This window comes from Ylistrum balloti, unplaced genomic scaffold (assembly GCF_031769215.1).
Source record: "Ylistrum balloti isolate Yb309-2 unplaced genomic scaffold, AGI_CSIRO_Ybal_v1 Utg370344, whole genome shotgun sequence".
Taxonomy (NCBI): domain Eukaryota; kingdom Metazoa; phylum Mollusca; class Bivalvia; order Pectinida; family Pectinidae; genus Ylistrum; species Ylistrum balloti.
In genome coordinates this window covers 1,351,747-1,371,028 of record NW_026782247.1, presented here as the reverse complement: position 1 = coordinate 1,371,028, position 19,282 = coordinate 1,351,747, and the positions used below count along the sequence as shown (strand labels likewise).

At 34.8% G+C, this 19,282-nt stretch overlaps 1 protein-coding gene across 1 annotated transcript; it reads left to right on the top strand.

The window, feature by feature from the left end:
• Positions 1-13,399: 13,399 nt before the first annotated feature.
• On the top strand, positions 13,400-17,290 carry LOC132553664 (potassium voltage-gated channel protein Shaw-like). The gene is made up of 2 exons (XM_060217924.1): positions 13,400-13,861; positions 16,403-17,290. The coding sequence occupies exons 1-2, from the start codon at positions 13,400-13,402 to the stop codon at positions 17,288-17,290; spliced, it is 1,350 nt and encodes a 449-aa protein (XP_060073907.1).
• Positions 17,291-19,282: the final 1,992 nt, after the last annotated feature.

The window sequence follows — 19,282 nt, the reverse complement described above, 5'->3', positions numbered from 1 at the left end:
ACAGAAAGAAAAGTCAAATTTCATAGAAGTAAACAACATCATATAACGACTGAGTCCAAAATGATACTATGTTGTATAGTAGATATCCTGATTTTTTATCATTTTTGTGTGATGAACGAGGATTAATGTAATTTCCTGATTCGTGTATCATTATTTAATGACACGAATCCTCCTTACATAACTGGATGTTCTAGTCATTCTATGTTTTACAATGAATGTGAACTTCTATTTCAGTTATTTTTCATTTAATCAAATCTACATACTTAGAAAAAATTTCGATAACTCCTTTAACTGGTAGACATATATCTCAAAATTCATTGAAATATTTTACTAAATTTGGACTTTTATCATAAGTATATACCCGGAGCTCTCATGATCCTGTGTTTTGTTATGTATATTCATGATGGTGCGCTTTCGATTTTGTGAAAACGTTCCGAACGGAAGTGTTTCTGCTATGAACCTCTAGTTCCTTGCTGACAAATATTTGATGTGGTTTAAATATCTAATTTTGCAGCGTCCGTGAACCAAGTACGGATATCATACAGATACTGATCTTCAGATAAAACCATATGAAAGACTCTATAATTCCTTAACGTTCTGTAGAAACGTTCTAGTTTCACAGAAGTCAGAATACGACTGGTGTGCCTTGTATAAGATATAGTTAGATTATTTGTTTTGAATCTGTCACCAAGGTTAAGTATGTCTGAGCTGCCCCCGTGTAACCCATAATGGTGTACAATATTTACTTTCCTTCGTTGACAAATGCGTATCAGTAGCCATAGCTGAATGATATATCATGCTTTTGTTCATCAATGCATAGATGTAGCATTTTTGCTTCCAATAAACGACATGTTAAGGTAATTTTATTTTATAGAAGTATAAAACAGATCCTACATTTCAAGACAAACAGATGACGTCATTTTTGCGCCATATTGGCCTTCTTAACATCAACACTCTGCCTCAAATAATATACCTTATAGCTTAACGTTAATCATTCATTTGAGTATGATTTTCAGAAGGTCTCACTGTGAATAAAACAAATAGGGAGACATTTATGATTTGATTTTATCTGAAATAAATGTGTCATCGTGCAGGTACTTGACAAAAATACAGTTTGACGACCGATCATTGGTTAAGCTATACTGTGTGCCATTGGTTATACGTTGTTGAGACTGTGTAACATAGTACATTGATGATACATTGTGATGTTTGCCATGTTTGAGGAATGAAATTATGTGTTATTTGTCATACATGAGTGATTCAGCGTCGAATTTGACATATAGAGCGATACAGTGTGATATTTGTCATGCTTGAATGACGCAATGTGCTATTTGTCATACATGAATGATTCAGCGTGGAATTTGACTTATAGAGTGATACAGTGTGATATTTGTCATGCTTGAATGACGCAATGTGCTATTTGTCATATTGTTGATAGAGAGCGTTATCCTCCACATCTGAGTGATACGGACGGCCATCCTTGATTATGAAAGTCGTGATCTGTTGTTGCGCATTTTCTAGAAAAGTAATAGAAATATCCATCTCAAATTTCATATGTAGGTCCCTTTGCCTCTAGTTGAGAGTAACACGACAAGAAAATAGAAACATGGGCATATCAACATTATCAACATCAAATTCTATAAAACTAGAGCAAAATATTAAAAGAAAAAGGTTTACACGTAGACTCCTGAAAAACAAGTACATGAAGTCCTTTGCTTCATCGATAACACCCGCCATGTAAAATCCAAGTAAGTAATTCACGTTCTCAAATGAGAACAGGGTAAATAACCACGGGACAAACAAGCATACTAACGCATTGTCTATATTGAGCCATCTTTAGGACAGATCAGACTGGTATCGCAATTTCTTGAAATTCCGGAATGAATCATTCTCAAATTGCATTTGCTAGCTTTCCTGGGTCCATCAAGTTGCATTGTCCATTTCGGACTGATACGAAAATTCCTAATTGCTTACAGACAGCTATAATGGATTTTATGTTACAGTTGCTATTGCTTTTTGCCATAATTGTCGATTTCAAGACTGATCTTAAAGACACTTCTTATTCAATTTGTCAGTTTCCTTTTGTGCAGTCACATATCAATTAGACAGTGCTGCAATCGTCAGTTAAAAGTATACAGCATATCATGGCTATGATGTAACGTAGACAGGTAGAAATACATAACCCTGGATGAATAAAAGATGACTTTGTATGATGAACACAATGTTTATGTGCAGATGATCACTAGTAAGATAGTATTTGATACAAATTGGTACATACAAACTGTCTACTAGTCGTCAAGTGTTAGTCAGTACGATCAAATATAAAATGTAGGCATTGGTTTTACTTGATGGAGATGCACGGTAGAAATGCCTACAAGTGTCGGTTAACAGGGTGTATGTTAGACAATATGTATAAGATGTACATATGTCAATATATTTACTAAAGTTACATTGTATGTTCACGTTATACCTACATAATGAGAGGAACTTGAGTTTAGCTATACATTTATTATACATGTCGATACTTTTACATAATGTCCGCATAGGACTGATGTTTGAAGTTAGTGTCAAGAATTTACGATCGTACACGGGCAATCTTTAACTAAATGTGTTTGAATATTATTCACACATTTGTCATCAATATGTCAATTGATACCATATGGTCCCGTGGGGTTGACGTTGGTTTCACACAATTTATAGATGTTGGCAATTACTCGTAGACTCGTTTTTTTATGTTAGAGTGTTTTTTCTGACGGTATTTTCGAGAATTTTTAAGTACAAACGTATCTAAAGCTTGTAAGCACAGCAAGAGTGGATGTAGTTAGGGAAATGAAATTCACCAGTATGATCGGTGTGAATAATGGAAATAAAAATTGCCAGCGTGCTTTGAATCCGTGTTCTTATTATATTGCTAGATGTCTACGTCATTCTTTCTTTATAATTCTACTTGAGTTGTGTCAGATTCCTCAAATATCACTACACGTTAAATATAAACCTTAACCAATCTTCATTCTCTGATAAATACATTGCATTTTCCATTATGTTTACAAGTTGCTGATAAAACCAAAATACATCAGCACAGTTATCGATTCTTAAAGAAAATCCTCTTTATACAATTGTAGGTAAAACGTTTACGATCGGATTTAATCAATACATTTTGTTGATGAAGAAATTTTTTTTTCACGGAATTCCGAATGATGATTTTAAAACTTCTTACTTCTGATGGTCTAAATTCCATGTTTCCCAGTTTTGATCAGATGCAATGTTTGAGCTTCTGGTCGAACATTTCATCGCCCATTACTAGTGCCTGGTGCCATTTGTGCTGACGAGCCATAATGCTCCACAACAGCTGGCCGTCCATGATGCGTTTACGTTATCACATGCACTCTAGAACCTACACTTACCATGTCGATGAGGGTTCTTTGGAACCATTGGAAGGACTCTATTGAGTTCCACATACAACATCATTTCAGTGATAATATTGCCATCGGTTTGTGTTTTTGCAGAAAATTCTCCAGATCACAAACCCTTCCAACAAGGTCAAAACCGTCATTAAAGTGGTATGTTCTGATATGTATGAATCGTCATCAATGTCAGAGAAAGCATCGAAAGACAAACGTAGTATAAAGGACAATGTTGTTATCAACCGTTAGTATATACACAATGTATGTGTTAATTGCACTTGTGTTAAGGTATGACCATCCAGTCTACTCTTTAGTTTAATGCAATGCCAGAAATGCAACTCTTCTGTAATTACCTTTAAGTAGACCATCAATATTTCGGTCAATAGATATATAAATTGTCGATATTGAAACAATACAAGTGTTTGTCGATAGCCTGGTGATTTCGTTAGGGCTGACAGATATGACAATCACATTTAATAACGATCTAGACAGAGTTTGCATCAGAACCAGTGGTCGTACACTGATGGATATATTGTTCATATTTTATTTAATTGGTAATGGTCTGCATACATAAGCATTTCAAATCTAAAAAGAGAGTCATTATTTATCCCAAAAACCTTTTTCGGCAAAATCTCATTTATTTGACATAAGTTTTCAGACGAAATGCATTATATTCAGGTTTATATAATATGATATTTATCTGGGTCCGTGTATCGTATCCAATGACATATGCATGTGTTTGTTTTGATGACTAGGAATAGTGTGAGAACACTAAAAGGAATGAAATATTGTGTAAACAATGGAAAATTGTAAACAATCAATCACACTATGAATGCAACAATTGATGATTGTGAATGAAGAGGAGTCGGATTTGTTATTTATTTGTTTTTGAAAGAATGATCACACAAAGAGTAGATAATACTTCAAATATAATCAAGAGTAAATGAAAACTCTACAAATCGCGAAGTGTAAAGTTAAGAGTAGAGGTTAACGAACAATTATAGAGAACAGACCGTAACAGAACAACGAGGTAAGGACAGGTTATTTTATAGTAGATTGAGAAAGCGATTGATAGTTTACATTGACGTCCATCTCCGGGAGTTTACAAAAGACAGAAAACAAACTAAAACATACATCATCACTTCTGAAGCTAGTTTCCTTAAATGGACTAGATTATTTAAACTTAAAGAAAAAATGGGTGTCCTAGAACCTTAAATATTTTCTCTTGATATGTGGAGCTGTAAGTACAAACAGAAACTAAAGACATGGTAATAGAATGATAATCCAAACTGAAGCTTCCATCCTAGCTAGCTCCATCTCTCTTGTTTGTTGATTTAACTATAAGTTTTCCTCCTTTTCCTACAGGACTTTTTACCTGTAATTAAATGAAAGTGTTATGCAATATCGTTTAAACCCCCTGTTATGTTGACTGCTCTTTTTGTTGGGTTAATTAATTGGCAGGATTTCTGCATGAAAGCTTATATTTTTTTAATACAAACCCTTCACTCCGATAGTACGTTTGTAGGAGCTTAGTAAGATAACGTTGACAGTTTATTTTCGCCCGCTTTGGCCTCACGGTTTCCATGATACCTCACCAAATCTTATGTTTAGAATACTAAACCATATGAGATGACGTTATAGCGTCCTCCAAAATTAAGCTTGCAAGAGAGTGACTGTAGATTGCTGCAAACGAGTACCATTCCAATACAATGTGAGATCACCATTGACTTCTACCTGTGCAGATGACCTGAATTCTTCCTGGAAAATATCCCAAAGATCAAGAGCGCAATCATTAGCTGGACAACGACTCGTGTTTTAAGGAATTAAAAATTATTGAATAAAATATGTGGGTCATGGGTTTAAATATCTTAGAAGTGTTGGGTACAGTAAGTCCCACTGCATGTCCTTCTGTGACGATACTTGATACATACATTTATTTCAAAGTTGATGCAAATCTATTTTACAGTTGATGTACGAATGGTAAAGACACAAATTGTATCAAATTCGTTAAGAAAATATTATGTTAAGAGTCTGAGTTAATGTGACGTGTGTTGCAAGTGACCAAGGGAAATATCAATTGGTCGAAATGAATGTCAAAACCTAGATTGAAGGTACACTAGCCCCAACTTATCATATGCTAAATACACTATTTCATGATATTATACTCAAATGTGAGGTAAAGAAAGTATCTTGATATCCTCCCCAGTGTCGTAATTATTTTGAAGAATACAGAATACAGAAAAAAATACAGAAACGTACGGGACAATAATGCAAACATCAAATGTTTCATTTTATTCTGCTCATTCATTTGGAACACTTCAGGAGTGGATCAACCGCCCCTTATTTGTTATAAATCAATCTGTTTTCAATCTAAACTGAAATTAAAATCCCGTTTCTGTTTCTCATCAATATTGTCTGCATTCAAGTTTTCTGTTAATGAATTCATCCTGCTAAAACAAATATGTTCCTCAAACCTGAAGAAAGGATTCGGTGTTGTAATGAGAAAAAAACCGGACTAGCGAGCAAACTTAGCAGGAGATATGAAATCGTAGAATTCTACCGCTTCTAGTCTATACAAACGGTGAATCAAAACACATATATTCCACGTAATATGTACTTGTCAATACTCGCCAATACAATAAGCGAATCAAAAGACATATTATCTCATAATATGTACTTGTTAATAGTCGCCAATACAATCAAACGAAATATTTTCCTCATAATGTGTACTTAGCAAAACTCGTTTATAAAATCGATGAATTAAGAAACATGTACTATAGGTGTTGTATGACTACAACTGATTTTACAAAACGTGTGTTGAGTATAACGCATTAGTTATTAGCGCCGATATTACATCGATGTTTTGTTCCGTTTCCATGAATGGTCCTATGGGTATGACCACGTGACAGAAAGTAACGGTATATATATATATATACATACATAACTAAGTGTAATGTATAGTGGTCCTTTTCTTTCTAATGAGTTGGCGGACATTTTGCTCTCGGAACAAGCTGTGAATATACATTTCAACTAAGGTAGGTTTCACTTCCCGTTACACACGGTATTTTGTTTTAAAAATTGGAGTATAGAAGTGCTCGTTCTCTATTTCACCAAGGTATTCAGTAAGGTATAAGTGTATATTCGCTATGTCAAAACTAAGTAAAATGTTGTTAAATATCCTGCGTGAAATGGTGATTAACCTATACCTTATCTATAGATACGTTTATCAGTAACCTCGGTACATACAGGTTCCATCCCGTTTGTTATCATCGATAAATACACATGTCATGGTCGCTATGACTAAGTATGGTCAGCTGAATAACTCGTCGTTTCACGTCATTTACTGGCATCACAATCAACAAAATTTTGAAAAAAAACACAAGAAGGTAGGTGATGGATTAAGTACAACGTTACACTATATAATTTTACAAAGCATACCAAAATAATTCATTATTCTATCATAATTATATGATTTCGGATAATTCTGTACCTCCAAGTTTTCACGAATTACGAATCATGCTAACAAAAATATCAGTGCAATCAATACATCACTTTATAGAAAACCTGTGTTATGATAGAATGCAGAAAGACCTCAAGGACAGTCTTGCGCTTTTGTTTTATCGTAGATCAAAATTATATATTTCATCGGTGTTCTAGTTTCAACAACTACTTTGTTAAATGGGATTTTGACGACCTCATAGCACATGCACAGCAAAGTTCTGATTGGCTGGCATTTTCCATCAGTTCCATGGTTACCAAATGTGTGGGAAATAGCCAGTTATTATTTTAATTTAGATCTCACTTCAGTGTAATAAAGAGGTATTTCCACGAATATTTGAAAAAGAAATAGTCAAATAGTCAAAATGCTACATTTTTTAATTTCAGATGAGACTAGTGTAAGATGGATTTTATAAATTTCCTATAAATTAAACCTCATGATCCAATTTGAATGTAAAGCTTATAATATAATTAAACAGGTGAACAAAATGAAAAGAAAGTAAAATAACATAATTGAGGAATGTATCAATCCAAACAATGTAAAGTGAATGTGAAATGGACGAAATTAACATGATGATTAAGATGAACGAGGGGGAGCTGATTAAAGATATTCCGAGACATTCCTTTTAGAGGTCTGCTATGGCATTAGAATAAAAGTTGTTATAACACAACCAGTGGAAGATGATTAAAGATAAATAGTTATGAAAACATTTTAGTGTCAGGCACTTGCTGGTGTACATTTCTCTACAATTTGTGAAGGTAACATGATCGATATTAGTATTGATAGATACTCTGTTGTTCACAGTCGTTTTGCAAACACACGACAAAGACGATTACAGAAGCAGCATTTTGATTTTACTAGGATAGCTGTCTTCAGTGAATCTGCTTAGTTATTGGTAAAATAACAACCCTGTCGGCGAAACTACAAAACATTAAAAGTTACGCATGGAATACTTTAGCCTTACTCAGAAAGATTCAAAACATTTAACATCAATTATAGTAAACCATATATTAATGAAAACACTCCGGAATGTCAATCTATTTAGTGTTCAATTAGGATTGCCAAACAATGTCGGCAAAATTATGTCTTGAATTAGAAAACACTTGTTGCGATATGTTTATGGATGTTTTTCATAAGTATGTTGTAAAACAGATATTTAATTACATTTTTATGGTATTGTTGGTGCTGATGGATGACCTTAATTGATGGTCACCTTCCTTGAGGTAATATCTTTTCTAGCTAAAAATGATTTATAGACGAACTCCGATATATTAGCAAATTAAAATACCCTGCGTATGATATATGGCAACAAACAGTACCGACATTGGCATTAATATTACAGAAATATTATATACCTCTGTGCATTGTTTGTTAAATATATTTCTAGATAATTGGATGTCATGTTCTCAACGGAACAACAATTCTCTGTTTCTCATTAACGTGTTTTTTTGTAATTTATTTTGTAAATGTCAGTTTATCCTACTGGGATAAACATCTAATTAGATTAATTAGCCTGACAGAAGTAAAAGTAGATCACGAGGGGCTTCAGCGCCAGAATAGTAAATTATGGAAGCTAACTTTACAAAATAAAAACCAAATATTCTATAACATCATCCAAATTTCCAGCAAAATTTCACATTTATTGTTCTTTTGTAATTGCACACAGAATTGCTTTTGTAAACTCTGTTTCCCAAAGTGTCAATGGAAGCATGTATATTCATGTATCTCCTACTGTTTTTTGAAAAGCTGAACAATACAAAATAGCATAACCATGGACATAATATAGAACTTCTAATACTGAATTAAAAAGCAGAATTAGAATTGATTGATCGATAAATTATCCGTCCCAGTTTATTGATTTATGTATAAAACCATTAGTTAGGGGCAACACTGAAAATGAATAACATTAGAAACGTTGTTGTTTTAAAGAAATCAAGCTAATATTATGAAATATATTTGACAAAAGCACCATGCATCAATACAAGAAAACTGACAATATTTCTGGGATATCCAGGGGCGATTTACCGTTCACTGACTTTGAAGCTACAGTACAATCACGAGTCAAACAATATGACTATAATTCATTAGAACAACATTGACGGTCTACGTGCTGTCGAATCATATTGCAATATGTGGTCATGACTTATTCATTGCTGCACTTTTTGTAATTGACTTCACTTACTGATTGTGACAATGCTGTTTCTCGTTTATCGAACCAGGAGTCCTCGAGTGCATGATCATTTGTGTATGAATTTTAAAGTAATTCACGTTAGAGCTAATTACATTTTCAAACCAAGTCTATCTCAGATACGTGTTGGACGTTCACTTTCCTTAATGACATATTTCGACAGTGGATGTCCTACCTTTATACCTTTATGGTGTCACTGTCTGCAAATGCTTTCTTCTGATTTCAAAATTTGCTGTTATAATATGCTCTTTAACTCGTCATAAAATTAATCATTAAAATGTATGTTTGAGATAAAAGTTATACATCAAACCAAAGTGACATATAGAACAGTGTTCAAACAACCCTTTCTTATTCAGTCCTTTATACATCTTTAGCTTAAAACGAAACTCTTTTCTTTCCACATATGTACTAATGGGAATTTCAAAGATTTTATAAACATTCATACAACTTCATACAAGGCCATGCTGAAGCAATATATCTTTCTGGTCCGTTTACCATCAGAAAGACGAGTTTAGAACAGTGTGTTGTATGCACCAATCATATTCACGAACATTTTCTCTGCTTATGCATGTCTCTGTGATAAGGTTTTTACACTGATCATGTTAAAGAAAACTGGAATTTGAAGTAATTTTATGTATTTGCTATTTTAATACGAACTCTTTCACCTTGTGCTTTTCCCGTTTGACCAATATTAAGCATGTTAGCATATATTCAACAACCTGCCGCCTAATTTTGACTTTTGTTTAGGCAACTTAATTCACTATCTGGTGTAACTCTCTACGATATAACGATTTCAGTTTTATGATTGAGATATTACACAGTTTGCATATTTCAGTTCCGATCGCTGTACAAATGGTTACAACAATTCCATCAACAGAATCAATTTATCCGAAGGATGATTTTCAGAAATTAAATGAGAATTTCTGGACTGAATCTGAAATGAACCTCATTGGGTATTTGTTCATCCAGAAACATACATAATATATCATCAAATCTTAAAAGTATTTTTGTCATCATTATACACCTGATATTGTGCGATGAAGTATCCCGATAGCTTGGTTTAAACTGGTATATATGTTCAATTATAATACCCAGAAGGACAAAGGTAACACATTACCATATATCTTCTGAGCAAAGCATGTCTACATCAAATACCAATAGGACGAAGCTAATTCATTTTGACTCAGTGAACTCTGTAGATCTGATAACATCAAAATGATGATTTGATTGTACCCAAAATCATTTAAGATGGTCTTTTTTTTAAAACATTTACTTAATCCATGTAATAATTCAGGTAGAATTAATATGACAAAATTTGACATGGCAACTAAAACCAAAACTTTGTCCGAAGTTATTCTAATCTCATAGAAATCAATTGCAAGGACATATTACAAACATTAACAAAACCATGATGACAATTGATGTTCGTGCTTTGTTAATATTTGCAACAACGTACGATGAAATATTATGCTTCAATTTGATTTGATGCCCAGGTGTATATCTGATTTCTGAAAAACCAGACGTCATTTCATTCTCATATTCCTACTGATCGAACCGTCATTAAAGATTAATGATACTGAAAGGAACATATTCCAAACGATAGCTGTTCAGATCCATTTACGGCAACCTAATAGACTCGCTGTCCACATGATGGGCTGCGCATATGAATATATAATTGCTGAGAACAGGACAGGCTACATGCGCTTCTCTATCGTAGGATCTAATGCAGATATGCTTAGATTTAGATGCTATAAAGTCAGTTTAGGATGTGTATGTAAGTGTAAATAATAACCGATTGTATACGAGAATACTTTTTTGTATAATTCAAAGGACTCGAGGACTCCTGGCTCGATGAAAGGGAAACAGTATTGGCAAAGTCAGTAAATGAAGTCAATTCAGTGCATCAATAAATAAGTCATGAACACATCATTCATTACCTTTGTCTCATTTGCTGCAAACAACCAGTCCAACATATGTTTACTAATAGTTTAAAACTTGTAGTAAGAGGCTTATACAAGATGAACAACAAGACAAACCATCAGTAAAACGTTAATAATATGAAGTCGTATAAAATCTAGGAATTCTATATAAACGAGGAGGCCCATATCTGTACCACTAATAGGCAACGTATAGTATTGTTATACTGAAGAAATATTTGCCAGTATATCTTGTTTAGAAATGCTGAATAACATGTAGATAGAATTTCCATCGTCCTGTAGCAAGCCTGGTCCGTTTTGTAAGAAGGAAATGTTAAAGAATCCGCAAATATGGATAACATTATTGGATGAAAGGTTAGATTTTAGAATGTTATTTACAAGCAATAAAGTAATGTGTTAATTGGTTCAGGCGTCAACATATTTGCTACAGAAAATAATTAATTTTCACATGTTTGTTTATTTGCTGAATTCCATTTCAGATGCCATTAGTAGTAGTTGGCACTGCCGGTCCATTGGAGTCGTCAGCCGAGTCCGTCCTTCTCTGAATGTTTCAACCCCTAACTAGAAACACTATCTGGATAGTGTGTCCAAAGTAGCGGTCAGTCACTATCCTTTCTCTTCATCCACATTCATCTGGAGGCACGTTCAATCTATGTACTGTTCCTTTCCTCTCCTTCCCTTACCTCTTAGGGTGATGAACATTCACCATACTGATTGTGCAGGGAAACCCCCTGCACCCAACGTCATCCACAGGGACGTTCCATTTATGCCATCCATGCTCCCTACACTCTGTCAACAGGTCTTCGTGCTTGGCACGTTTCCCCCTCATTGGCTTTTCCACTCCTCTTCTCCCAAGTTACAATCAGCTCTACCAGTCGTCCTCTCCTTGGACCACATTACTGTGTCTAGTCTGAGAGCTATCTGGACAATGAGAAGGAAAGACCATATGCCATTCATTTCAACTTCCATTGTCCATTTGTCTAACATTTTTTATAATCCACCTTTCCGATGGCATCCCGGCACTCGACTAATACGTGTATCGGTCCTGAGTTAGTGCCGCCTGACAGCTTGTCAGCACAGCTCCATTTGTGGAGATTTGCCGATGATGGTAAGACGTCATAGACTGACCTCAGAAGGAACTGCACGTGAAAAGATAGGTATCGCCAGATGTCCTTCCAAGTTAATCGCCTCTCCTTTGTGTCCCGTCTTATCCACGCGCCATGGCAGGCCATCTCCACAGATTTCCCCCGCCTTTCCTCCTCTTTCTGAACTCTGATCTCACTCTGCACCAGTCCCCTTTGCTCTCTATGGTCTACTGATTTCCACTGTTGTGTGTTCGTTGTTTCCAGACCATGTCTTCGGCAGCAAACTGTTCCCACTTTGTCTTTGTGCCTGGGTCCAAAACATCACGAGTTTAAGAAATGTATTTCTCATACAGAAATTTTCTATTTCTTTTCTATATGAAGCATGACGTGTTTAATGCTTCTTAATTTGCCTGGTTATTCAGCTGTTGTATATTGTATTAAGTTTTGCGTGGTATGTGTCGTCGATGAAGCAGAATCTTTCTTTCTTTTATTCATTTATTCCCTAGTTATACGGCATTTGGTTTTGGATTATGATTATATTGACATGTTGGTATTTTCTTGACGCTTTTGTGGTGATGATTAATATAACATTAAATTGCAATCTACCAGAGACTGAAATGGTTGACGTTTCTAACGCTTAATTCGGCAATCACTATGTCCCCAGCTGGACAATAGCTTATAAGAAACGAGACGGCATCAAAGTAGTTCAAAATCGATTTTCATCTTCTACAGCGTTTGTTCGTAATTGAAAGTCTAGGAATAATGGCTTTGAAGTGAAATGACATTCGTGTTTCTGTATTGGAAATATTATGGGACAACAATGTGGGCAGGTATGGGGAACATTGAATTTTTACTACATATTCGCCGACAAGTATCGAACCAAACCTCAAACCTGTTGCGATCCAGGTATTTGGATTATCAATATATATATGATTTTCACAAGCAATTAATCGACATTAAAAATTGTCCGCTATTTAATATCAAATCCCATATTTGAGAGACGGTTAAGTCGTAACCACTTGCAGTTTTATAAATATTCATTGGTTAAAGCTTCAGGCTTGTAAACAAGTAAACATCAATATTCGTTCTGCATTTGAGTTTCTGTTACCTGCAAGTTATTGATCTTCCGATGTATGTTTAAATGTGTATGTATGTCTATATAGTGATATTGATATCGCCTAAAGATCGATAGTGTATATATAATGGATGAGATTATATTTGGGTAGAGTTCAAATGGAATATTCAAAAGTCAAGTTTGTATTACAGGTGGATGGTAAGCTGGTGACATGGAGAGGGTGATTTTAAATGTGGGCGGCACCGTTTTTGAGACCACTTATGCCACATTGCATTCAAAACCAGAAACACGCCTAGGAAAGTTGTCGGAAAGCTCAGAGGAGTACTGTCAGGATACAAAACAGTTTTTCTTTGACAGAAATCCAGATTTCTTCAATTCACTTTTAGACTTTTACAGAACAGGAGAGCTACATTTGCCAAGTTGCTACTGTGGTGCAAGCTTTCGACACGAGTTGTCGTTCTGGGAGATACATGAAGAGGATCTATCCGAATGTTGTCTACAAGTCTACTATAAGTATGACAATGACAGGGACACGCTGAACACACTAGAAACCTCACTAGCTACCCAGGACTACGATTATACGGACGATCAGCGCGCAGCCAGTAGTTTTGTGTGTTTCAAACGAGCAATATGGTTACTTCTGGACCAGCCCAAGTCTTCCTTTTTAGCCAAGGTAAAATTAACGTGTTTTAACGATTCTTAATCAAATATTATTATTATTGATAAGTATTATTATCACTTCAATGCATTTAGCATGAGTACATGGTTTACAAGCAGAAGAAATATTAAATATAAATATATATGTTGATTTTATTCCACAGATACTTTAATATAGCATAGGACTATAAATGTGAACCCTATCGATATTCATGTGTATCTGTTTTGATATACAGTGCCAATTTGATCCAGCAATTATCTTTTTAAAAAAAACGGCAGTTTCTTATAACGAAGATCTTCAGGGAACGCGGAAACCGATACTCTAACATTGCTAGTCTGGAAAAGTTATTTACCGAGACAGTTGACATTACTTGTACAATCTATTGAACAATGTTCGGTTCATTTAAAATGTCTCCTACGTGTTTTAATGATGATCATAGCGGTAACAATATGTCGCCTCTTCCCAGTAGGTACTTAATAAATAACGATTTAATTAAATTGAAACACAGGTAAATCATGATACACCGTTTTCTCTACCCGACGATGAAATTGTTTTTCAGAGCTTAATTAGTTTACTCACTGGATTTAATCAAATCGACCAAACGAGTAGTTGCTTGCATGAATAACCCTACATTCGCTGATTATTATAGAAAAATAAAACGCGCCTATTTTCGAGATTTTAGGGTATTTTTGTAATGGTTTCTAGCATACATTTTTAAAAAAAATATATAAAATACCGTATTTGTACAAATACACACAAGTGAACAGTTCTCTTTGATACAAATTTAGAACAAGATAAAGTAGAGCCAAACAATTCATAACACTGTATCATAGAGCTGTTTCGTCCTTCTAGGACTTGTAAATGATACTGCATCATACAGCAGTTTCGTCCTACTAGGACACGTCAGTGATGCTGCATCATACAACTGTTTCGTCCTTCTAAGACTTGTAAATGATACTGCATCATACAGCAGTTTCGTCCTGATAGGACTCGTCAGTGATGCTGCAACATACAACTGTTTCGTCCTTCTAGGACTTGTAAATGATACTGCATCATACAGCAGTTTCGTCCTGATAGGACTCGTCAGTGATGCTGCAACATACAGGTGTTTCGTCCTTATAGGACTCGTCAGTGATGCTACATCATACATCTGTTTCGTCCCCCTGGGACGCGTCATTGATGCTACATCATACAGCTGTGCCGTCCTAGGTCTCGTCAGTGATGCTACATCATACAGCTGGTTCGTCCTTCTAGGACTCGTCAGTGATGCTACATCATACAGCTATTTCGTCCTTCTAAGACTCATTAGTGATGCTACATCATACAGCTTTTTCGTCCTTCTAGGACTCGTCAATGATGCTGCATCATACAGCAGTTTCGTCCTTCTAGGTCTTTTAAATGATACTGCATCATACAGCAGTTTCGTCCTGATAGGACTCGTCAGTGATGCTGCAACATACAGGTGTTTCGTCCTGATAGGACCCGTCAGTGATGCTGCATCATACAACTGTTTCGCCCTTCTAGGACTCATCAGTGATGCTACATCACACAACTGTTTCATCCTTATAGGACTCGTCAGTGATATTAAGGGCTAACAAGGAAAAATTAAACTTGATCAAAAATAAAGACAAAATCTGTATGATGAGGCGCTCTAGCCCGAAAAATGCAATAAATTTTGTGAGTGTCACGTGTCCGATTATTTCAGAACAATGTCTGATACATCTTTATATTCCAAACTATTCTGTGATTCAATTAAATTAAAACGTGACATACAGGATCATTGCTTCTATGGCCAGTTAACAAATCTGATTCCATCTGAACTGTTATATCGGTGAACAAAGTGATAGGTAGTGTAGATACGGTATAAAGTTCCCAAATAAAGATGTATACTACATTGTATAAATAGTCGTATTTGACTGAGGTGATGTACAGTATACATATATAGATATGATGAATTTATGATATACTTGTTGGGAAAGGCTCGTCTGATTCTGTTTAATTTTATATACGAAAATAACAATTTGTAGAAATAAAAATGTTATTATTTGTGTAGCATTAATGAAGTTTGTAGAAATAAAATTAATTATGAGTGTAGTATTGGTTAAGTTTGTAGAAATAAAACTGTAATTCTGTGTGTGGTAGTTTGGTTTGTAGAATTTCTGTGTTTAGTATGTGTAATTATGTATTAAGTATCTGTAATTCTGTGTGAAGTATCTGTATTTCTGTGTTTAGTATCTGTAATTCTGTATTAAGTATCTGTAATTCTGTATTAAGTTTCTGTAATTCTGTATTAAGTATCTGTAATTCTGTATTCAGTTCTGTAATTCTGTATTAAGTATAATTATATATTAAGTACCTGTAATTCTGTGTTTAGTATCTGTAATTCAGTGTTAAGTATCTGTAATTCAGTGTTAAGTATCTGTAATTCTGTGTTTAGTATCTGTAATCCAGTGTTAAGTATCTGTAATTCTGTGTTTAGTATCTGTAATTCTGTGTTTAGTATTGGTTTGGTGTATGATACAAAAAATAATACTGTTTTCTGTGATGTTATTTCAGATGTTCAACGTCCTATATTTCTTCGTGGTGATAGTTTCCATTTTGATATTTGTGTTTGGATCAGTGCCAACTTTCCGTGTCGATATAGACCTCAGTGTATTTGACAACGAGACCTTATGGTATATAATGTCTGAGATCGACTGGAACAACCCGAAGGACGTGATGACGTCGTTAACAGTAATTTATCCAGCACTTCTTTACATAGAACGAGCGTGTATGTTCTTTTTCACAATCGAACTTGTCCTTCACTTCCTCTCCTCTCCAAACAAAAATCGTTTTTTCGGAAGCTGGATGAACGTATTGGACACTGTTATCGTTGTTGTAATGTTGACTGTATTTGGCCTGGAGATGAATTTAAAAGCTGTTCTTGCTAGTACGGCAGGTGTTATAATATATCTTATCCTAAAATCGTTTATCATATGCAGACTCTTTCGGTTATTTAGACTTGTGAGACAATTCAGTGCTTTAAGAATCCTTTTCATCACTCTGCGGTCCAGCCTTAAGGAACTAGTGCTATTAGTTGCAGTGTTCTTTATGTTGGTAACAGTATTTGCTGGATTTGTGTATTATGCCGAATTTGCAGAAGCGACTACTTTCCAGGATATGTTAGTGGCAATCTGGTGGGCGATTATCACCATGACAACTGTAGGTTATGGAGACCATTACCCCAAGACTATTCTCGGGCGTGCTGTAGGTGTTTGCTGTGCGATGTGTGGCATTCTACTCTTGTCAATGCCGATAGCTGTCGTTGCATCGAACTTCAGCGACTTACACTCCCGGAATAAGGACAGAGAGCGAATTCTCCTCAAAAAGCAGAAAAGGGCCTTGTCGAAAGCGTCGGTATCACCTGTTACAAAGAAGGATGATTCAGAAACGGTTTTAGAGTAGTAACAAGCTTTATGCTACGTCATTTCGTATGAAGCTTTTTCACTAAATTCAATACTGTCTTATCACCAATATTATAAAAGTCTATTGTTTCCTACCGCTGTATTCCTGATCACTATATAAAGCAAAGGTGTTACCTTACACTGGTGTCTTTTTTTTAATAGAATTATTACAACTTGTAATACCAGTATGTATAGTTTAATTATGTAACTGTCACGGTCAGAAAACACTTTCCATTGATCCATTTACTGTATACCAGCATAGCAGAAAATATTTGTAAGAAATTAACATTTTGAATGTTGATGTCTGTCAATATCTTTTCATACTTTTTAACAAACTTATTTTGTAATGTGCACATCCTATGGCCCGCTTCATTATCAAAAGTCGATGTGAGATATTTTTTGGAGTTTCAATAGTGGCGTGCTTTTGACTAACCATTTATATCTATATCTTTCGAACTGTATGCCTATACCGGAGGACATATATGAGCGTTTCACGCCGTTAACTATTGCACAGCACGGAGAAATGCGATAGTGAAGATTCGGGAAGGTAAACTGTCACAAGTATCTACTTTAATCTTATTTATCTAAAACAAAGGAAAAACAAGTTATTCCAACTTACGTTAATCACTCCTGTTGGCCCGCATGGAAGCTTGAAGAGGGTTACACCGTAAGAGGAAACCGAAATAACCGGGGAAAATCCATGTGATGACTACACACTTTTTTCACGCCCCTTCAGAGAATCGTCCCCCAGACTACTAGGTGAAAGGCACACATGATTGGCACACGTGATTCCACTGAACTACCCGGACACCTGATGCGTACTGTATTTTGTCTATATTCGCAATTATATAGCCTTTGTGGGGAAGACATTTGTCATGTCTTTGTGGCGGTTTTTTTTTTTTTTTTTTAGTAAACCCAACATTGGCTTTTCATTATAACTACTGCAAAAAATGGTTTTTGTTCATTTTATGGTTTATGTAACTGTAAGATATGTTTTTAATTTCATAAATAAATACAAAGTCACCCTCTCTGTAAGGGTGAATTTCTTCATTCATATTCATTGTCGTGTCGTTTCTTGTCGTAGTGTGCAGATACATAAATGTGTTTATAATAAAAAATCACGTATAATTTACTTTGAAAACTTTTTTATCCTAAAGGTTCATTTGGTCGTTTCATATGACTGTTTCGTCACACAGATCAATTCATTTCTTCGATCAATATTCTTGTGTACACATCTAGTGAAGTACTATCTCATTATATATTTTTGAGCTAAAACTGACTTTGCAAGTGTAAGCATTTTACTTTGTAGGAAAAAAATAGAATTTTTGAGAGGTTTTCCCCTAACGATATTTGGAACAATATGGCTATCTCAGAGTATAAAAGACATTTAATTGTTTTCCTATTGTAAATCTAATCACATTGTAAGCTCTAGTATTTGTATTTTGACGAATTCATACCAAATTCCAACTTTGTATCTGAGAACTTTATGATATTATGCTTTGCTATCTAAACTTTAAATTAATACATAAGATTGTTAATATGACGTATTGTAGATTCTTTGCTTGTGAAACAGATTTTATGAAATGGTAGTAATGTAGTTGACGTTGCGATTTCGTTGATAGCGTGTTATTATTCTTGTTTCTATGATACTAACTTTGTGTATTTCTTTCATTACGAATTACATATTTGAAACACATTAATTCTTACTGGATGGATTTCGTTGATAAATTTTAAGAACCCAACAATATATCTTGTTTTCAGGATCTCGGAAAAAATGGAATTTTGTGTGAAAACTGCGAAATGAAACACAGCGACCCTCTGATTTTAGTCGTCGAAATCTTCAGTTATATTTCTATATCAAAACAAAAACAAGAGTATCAGTGAAATTGATCCATGCTCCAGAAAACGACTTTTTTTAGACACAAAATTTCAACAAATGGCGCCAATTCTGTGATTAAGGGGTTGCAGGCCCTGGATTTGGTACACTGCACTT

Bases quoted from the DNA above. Each gene is read 5' to 3' on its own strand.
- LOC132553664 (XM_060217924.1), top strand. From the start codon at position 13,400: ATGGAGAGGGTGATTTTAAATGTGGGCGGCACCGTTTTTGAGACCACT. The intron at 13,862-16,402 runs GTAAAATTAACG...ATGTTATTTCAG, and splicing joins AGTCTTCCTTTTTAGCCAAG to ATGTTCAACGTCCTATATTT.